The following is a 7374-nucleotide window of genomic DNA, read 5'->3' as shown; positions in this document are numbered from 1 at the left end:
TTATGTTATGAGCACAGTATCAGTCACATTAGCTCAGACCAGTTAGCTAGCATTACAACCACACAAATGGTACAAACTCACAAATGATTTACAATCGTTGGTTGTAAGCGGTGGCCCACCATGGACAGCTCTCGAACCTTTTGAGATACAGCGCTTCTAGCATTATGAATCCTGTTATAATGGAGGCTCAATGGAGATGGATTTAAAGATCCCATAGCTGGTGGGGACGGAGGCTCTCCATTCTAACCGGAGCAATGCTAAGAGGTAAAGTGATGGTCGCTGCTTTCATATATGGAGTATACGGTTGTCTACGAACATACGCATAGATAGCACCAGTAGGTACCATTAGCCTAGCTACGTTTAGCGAAAAGGTTATTAGTGCAGTGCCTGAAGCCAAAGCCTTGGTGAGGAGAACATCAATGGCTCTCTATGGTGAATACTAATAAGGCTGATGGGAAAACAGCCCAGGGTTATCATTTACAGTACATGAACATTAGTATCGTATGACAGACAGCTCAAATTAATGATCTGCACTGAACAGATAACATAACAGGCACATAAATCCAAGTCTGAATATTATAATATATTGTATAATTCGGAAGAAACAGGAGTTTTGAAAATTGAGTGTGAGACTGTAAGACAGGAAGAAACCAATGTAAGAGAAGTGAAGAGATAGGTTTCCACTTTCCAGATGTAATGATGTCCCCCCTGACAGCCATTTCATCTGTTCCGCCCCAGTGACATGCTAGGCAAACGCTAATTACAACCACACTTGATTTTCAGTGAGCAGAATGGCCGTACACCACAAGTATAAATTAGTGCTTACTCACCCGGACACCATCTAGCAACTGTACCATTGTGGTGAATTATTTGAACTGCTCTACAGTCTGTTTTCAACCTTAACTGTGTGTCGTGTGGAGGAGCTGCCTGAGAGTATGCAGAAAAGAGGAGTGACATCTCACTCTCCTTCTGCCAGTGGAGGCAGCAAGTCCTCCTTGCTGCTGCCCTGGGCCACCAAGCATCTCTGCCTTATCTGCAGCCCTCAGGCTTAAAAGCAAATCTAAATTCTCTATGCAGAGGAAGTGTCCCAAAAGCTGCTGTCTGGCATACACTTCAAAAGAGGGTGTAGGAATGAAACAAACCAAATTGTTGCCTGTGGACATGATATGAAATAAAGAAAAAGAAAAAAATGTCTAAATGGGCAAATGTGAACACCCACTGTCTCCTACTGCTCTCTTCTCACTCTTCATACTCTTGCTATTGGCATTCTCTCTCTCACACACACACACACACACACACACACACACACACACACACACACACACACACACACACACACACACACACACACACACACACACACACACACACACACACACACACACACACACACACACACACACACACACACACACACACGACAGCAACGAATTATGCTCTTCAGTGCTTCACCATATCTTACAGTATTCTCCCTTCTCAACCGCATGTGTAATATCTGCAGGGAGGACCCCCATACAGTATCCTTCATGGAGGAACAGAGAACACACAGGCTCTGGGAAAAAACAAGCCAACAACCACTTTTGGTCAAAAGCAGCAGTGCTCAGCGCCGCCGCAGGCCCGCAGCCAAAAATGAAATTCCCCCTTAAAGAATAGTCATCTTTACTTCCGTCTCGGACTATATTTAGAATGCCATCGTACCACAGAAGTCAAACTCAGACGAAGAGGGGAGACATCAGAAATCACCCCCCATCCCAAAAATACAGAGACAAACAGAGAGGGTGCTATAGAGGAGAGGGAAACGATGAAAAACAACTATAGAAACCAACATGTTCAGCCCACAGGCCTTCATCATGAGGAGCCCTGGCCGTTGCTGGGGTCATGAGGGGAGGAAAGGTGCAGGGCGGCTATTTTTTCAGTGACTTTTTTGCATGTAGCTCAGTTTCAGCTATAGCTGCAACCAGAAACAACACTTCAATGATGATGGACAAGACATGTACATGCATTGTGCAGAAAATAAATGAGCAAATGACACCCGTGTGAAGTGAGTGGTGCAACTCCGTGGGGGGTCCCCGGAAGTTCCAGACCCCCAGGGGCCGGCCTGTTTCCGGCGAGCCGCCCCGCGTCCGATATGGTTGAGAAATGACAGAGTTACTGTGTCGGCCTGTGGGGTCCCCAGGGGGTCCCTCTACTATACTGTCACACCCCAAATCATCATATATACATTTGATATATGTGTGTGTGTGTGTGTGTGTGTGTGTGTGTGTGTGTGTGTGTGTGTGTGTGTGTGTGTGTGTGTGTGTGTGTGTGTGTGTGTGTGTGTGTGTGTGTGTGTGTGTGTGTGTTAGGCTGCTCAACAGTGACACTTGGTTGTGCAAACCAACCAAAAGCTATTTTCGTGCTCGGACAGACCCAGCCAGCCAGGGACAGACCCAGGGACTATACCACTCCTATAGACATAGCTGTCTATAGGAGTGGTTGCACCACTCAAAAATGAGATGAAGCTTTAAGTCTTGTCCATCATCATTGCAGTGTGCAGTCCCTTCCTGAAAGAAGCAGTGGGAAGTTGTCTGTCTTTGATGTACAATATCTTGCCTATATTTATAACTATACCAGCACCTCCTATAAACCTGGATGTGCACGAGCAAGATATACTGTGTATATATTATACACACACACACACACACACACACGCAGTCACGCACACACCGGTAGATAAGAAGATAATATGACTTAAAGTATGGCATGGCCATATGCACTTGGACTGGCTAGGTTTGCATTAACCAGTAACCACTAGTAGAAGTAATTAGAGTAGAATAAAATGTATGAAGATATAAATTAATACAAGTCTGGGTTTTCAAATGTGTTCACCATTTACAAAATGTCCTCATCAAAATGTATCACTGTACTCTCTCTTACTGACAAAAGACCCTCTCACACTGACTTGTTCTGTACCCTCAAGTGACATCTGTTTGGTGTCGTGACAAAGATTTCTATGGCAGGCTGTTCCCTTGGTGCCACTGAGTGGAATGGCAACATCTGTTAGCACTGTGAACTTGGAGAGATAGGAGACCTCTCTGACACAAATGTGTCAGTAGAGAGGTGGCAAGTGGCAGTGTGGTGAGTGGCAGTGCAAAGCGAGTGACCACCACTCCATGGAAATGTAACTGTTATGACAAACTGAACCAACTGCGGAGGAGTGAGACATTATGGTAAATCAGTGATGAATGACCCACTTCAAGATGCCTTGGCTTGTATCAAGTCTATGTTCTGCTTTCAATTTGCATTGATTAGGACATAGGCCCTATATACAGTGTGTTACTTTAACTCAAATAACGTACATGCACCCAAATAGACCTTTAATGGTTATTATTTTAAAGGATTTAAAAAATGACTAATTTATACTAAATGAATAAATGTAACAAATCAGACATTTCCATTTAAAACTTAATTAAACAGTGAAACCAGCAGCTTTAAATACAACAAGTTGTAGCTTGTTTGTAGATAATCTATTTTCCAAAATAAATGTAAGACTGAAGTGATTCATTCTTAAAGTATTTTTGTAAGTTTGCGTCCTGGCTTATGGGGCAAACACCAAATATCTCTTAAGGGTTTGGGAACTGTTATAATGTATACCGTAATAATAGCCTAGATATAAATTCAGTCCATGAGGCTTGCCTCACTTCATTTCAATTTACCTCGCCCCCATGGCCATCGAAAATCCCAAATATAGATGGATGACTCTTGTTGACCAGGTCAGTGAGGACCTCGAAGCGGTCTTCCATGTGGTCCCGACGCCCTTGGATGGAGTAGACCGCTACATTGTTGCTTTTGAACTCCCAGGTCTTGGAGAACTCTGCGTCCAGAGCGTCCAGACCGCCAAACTTGTCATTCTGCATGATCTCCGCCACTTTCCCCTTGACCATCTTGACCGCATCTCGGCTGGACTTGACGATGGTCTTCACCTCATCCGTGTGGAAGAAGTAACTCCACAAAGCCAGGCTGATGCACAGCAAGAACAGGGTCTCCGGTCTGAGCAGAAAATAACGCATGATCCGACCCAATAGAGACAGCAGTGTCATGGTATCCTCTATCATTTATACAGGCGAGAAATCACAGCAGGTTGTTCACGGTCACCCGCGGATCTCAGTCCATTATCGGTGCTTGCGTAGGTCCAGCGGAAAGAAAAATAACCCCACCGAATAAACCCGTGTCTCCACAGTCCAAAACACAGTCTATTCTGACTTCGGAGTCACTGCATCTTCAGCCGGTGTGTAACCCCGTCACTGCATAACGGCCACTCGGCCAGTGAGCTGGAGGAATCCGGACTGAGAGACACTGCCGTGGCTGGTTCACTCTAGCATGAAGCCCCGCAGTGAACCAGCGGTGGTCCCTGGTCCATCTGATGCGGAGACTGGAGAGAGGGGGAGAGCTCTTCTTTGAGCTGCTGCCACCCCGGTAAAAACAAATCCTGGGTTTAGTGTGGGCTGGCTGCCGCTCAGGACTTTATAAATAAGCAGCCAGTATGCTGACCGCAATCGCCGGTTGCGTATGTCTTGCGTCTGCCTGCCGAAGTCTTCTCGCAATCCTGAAAATAGAGGACGGACCACATATGAACCGATAGGCTACCTTCAGTTCAGTAGGCTTAGTACTCACATTCTCAGCTGCTGCTGCTTCTGCTGGCTGCTGCTACTATTGAGAAGTAGCTCTGCTCAAAGGACCGCACCACTTTTGACCACGTGAGGTGCGCACGTACACAGTGAGTGAACATTATGAACAGTCTTGATCATAGAGTATAAAGGTCTTGACTAACGAAAGGTACACGGATTTACCCTCACTCCGTAGCACTATCCCATACAATCATTATCTAAATTTCTCGAAGAATGACAATTAACTAAACTTGATAATTAAACGTTAATGTAAAAGGCGCGTAACCAACCAATTATCAAAAATCTTTCTCTATGTCAACTTTTAAGTTTTGACGTTTGACGTTTGCTGGTAGGCTACGATGACTGTCATGAATAATTATAGCGTCATGGGAACCATGGCAAGTAGGCTAGTAAATACTATTGAGGCTTTTGTCTGAATTATGAATGGACGCATTTTTTCATTCTTTTAAACAAATATATAACTCATAAAGCAATATGACAAACATATGCTCACAGTCACAAAGTAGGACTCAATCTATTATAGGCCTAATTAATACGGGATCATGCAAGGTATAGCCATCTAATCATTTTATGAGACCTATCAGAGATTATATAAATAATAATATTTTAAAGGTTAGATACATCGGTAGTATACTAGTATTGCAGGCAGAAATCTGAAATGTAGTGATTATTTCATAGCAATGGCATTGGAATAATTTACTCATAATAGAGCTCTCATAATATACATTATACAATGTAATGTAATGTAATGTAATAAAAATGATTCAAATCAAAATATCCTGCGAGTTCCCCTTAGGTCTATATAATTATTTATGTAGGCCTAGGGGGTTCTGTCTCCCTGCTTTTCTAGACATTTAGATTGTGCCATATGTCAAATCATGTCTCACTTATATTATTATTATTATTATTAATAATAATAATGATATATTATTATATAGGCCTATTATTAGACACGATCTTTACAAACATAGCCACTGTGATTAACTGTGATCTCACTCTGGGCTTTTTTGAGTAGTAGAGCACATCCAAGCTTTCTACAAAAATCTAGGTGTATGCGCAAAGATGATTTTAAACTGGTAATTGTAACAACTGATGAGGTGTTTAAAAAAAATGAAGTGCCCTTCAACAAAACAAGGCCACTGGCCATGACAAGTTAACATCCCTTCCAAATTTCTCAGAGACTCTGCCGCCTCCATTGCTTCAAGCATCACCCACATAACAAAGCTCTCCATCAAACAGGGACACGTCCCTCAAGATTTAAAAGTAGCGAAATAATCCCTCTGTACAAAAAAAGGAAGCAAATTAGACCCCGGAAACTACCGCCCTATTTCTATTCTTAGTTCCATCTTGAAAGTTATGGGAAAAAAATTGGTTGAAAAGTATATCTTACTGGAAAAACAAAAAACAAAACATCTAATGCATATATTCCAATCTGGCTTCAGAACATCCCATTCCACTGACACATTCCTTCTCTATTTGAATGACCACATCAAACACAAGGTGGATGCAGGCAAATACTGCAGCATGGTCATGCTAGACCTCCAAAAGGCTTTTGACACCGTAAATCACTCTATATTGATTGATATAGGCTAAAAGCATTTGGTTTGATAGTACATCAGTGAGCTGGATGCAATCCTATCTGGTGGGGAGAGAGAGAACAGGTGGTGGAGGTGAACACAACGCTGCCTACCCGGGTTCCATTTTAGAGGCAAATATTTCCAGTGATGGCAACTAAAGTAATCAAAAAAGTCAACCAAAGAACAAGATTTCTGTACAGGATCTCCTCACTGGTGGTCAGTAAGAATACATTGAGAACTGAGTGTTCAGACCTGAAAGTTAGAGCGGCGCGATTACATACAAAGTAAATTCAAAGACTAAAAGTTGTGCGAACAGGCGCGGTGCGACAGGGCGACGCGAACGAAGCGAATGGCCATGTCGTATCTTCCCCCCCAGCTGGAAAAATCCAACTGAAGTGAAGTTCGTTTTCCCCCAACTCCACACATTGATGTGTCCTCCTGACAGCCAATCAGCATTGATGTTGTCCGGAACCCTGGAAATGTTTTGGCTGTTTGGTTGTATTCACCCATCCAACTGAACTGAACGCCGGGACTCGGCAACGGTGGAAAAAACAATATACAAACCCTTTGCAAAGACATACATTTTGCTGCTCATAAATGATATATTAGCAGGAATTATGTTAAATATATTGAACCGATCCGTCTTGTGTGAACTATAGCAGGTCCATTTTGGTTACACTGCCAAAGTTAATTGACTGTGTCTACAGCCAATTAATCTGCACGCAACATGAGCAAAGGGACTTTTGTTTTAAATCAGCGCTGACCTGCATGACCAAAGTGATGTGATTGAAGCGACTGTAAACAAAATAGGCCTAGCTTCAGGTTTGAACGCACAGGAACACATCATCACGTCACTTTGACTATCCGTGCACCTCACCTCACATAGCACGACAGCAACACAACAGCCTTAAAAACAAGGCTCCAGACATCCCAAAAGAAACTGGTCAGGCTACTGCTTGGCCTTACTTCTACAGCTCATTTTGCTAGGGTGGGATGGCCCAGGGTACAGCAACTTGCAATGTAATGGATGGGCCTGCAGGTCTATACACTACAGTATACATCACAAACTACTTCACAAACGTCAAGGACGTCCACAATCACAACACCAGAGGGAGCTCCACAAATCACGT

General features: G+C 43.3%; 1 protein-coding gene across 1 annotated transcript in view; it reads right to left on the bottom strand.

The window, feature by feature from the left end:
• The window catches only part of ppm1lb (protein phosphatase, Mg2+/Mn2+ dependent, 1Lb), a 64406-nt gene extending 59716 nt beyond the window's left edge, over positions 1 to 4690 (bottom strand). Inside the window, exon 1 of the mRNA XM_083772469.1 lies at positions 3696 to 4690. Within this exon, the coding sequence (XP_083628595.1) occupies positions 3696 to 4094 (399 nt within the window). The 5' untranslated portion in view covers positions 4095 to 4690. The remainder of the gene's footprint in view (positions 1 to 3695) is intronic.
• Positions 4691 to 7374: the final 2684 nt, after the last annotated feature.

This window comes from Protomyctophum parallelum (assembly GCF_964188405.1).
Source record: "Protomyctophum parallelum genome assembly, chromosome: 9".
NCBI lineage: Eukaryota > Metazoa > Chordata > Actinopteri > Myctophiformes > Myctophidae > Protomyctophum > Protomyctophum parallelum.
This window is presented reverse-complemented; position numbering and strand designations above follow the sequence as displayed.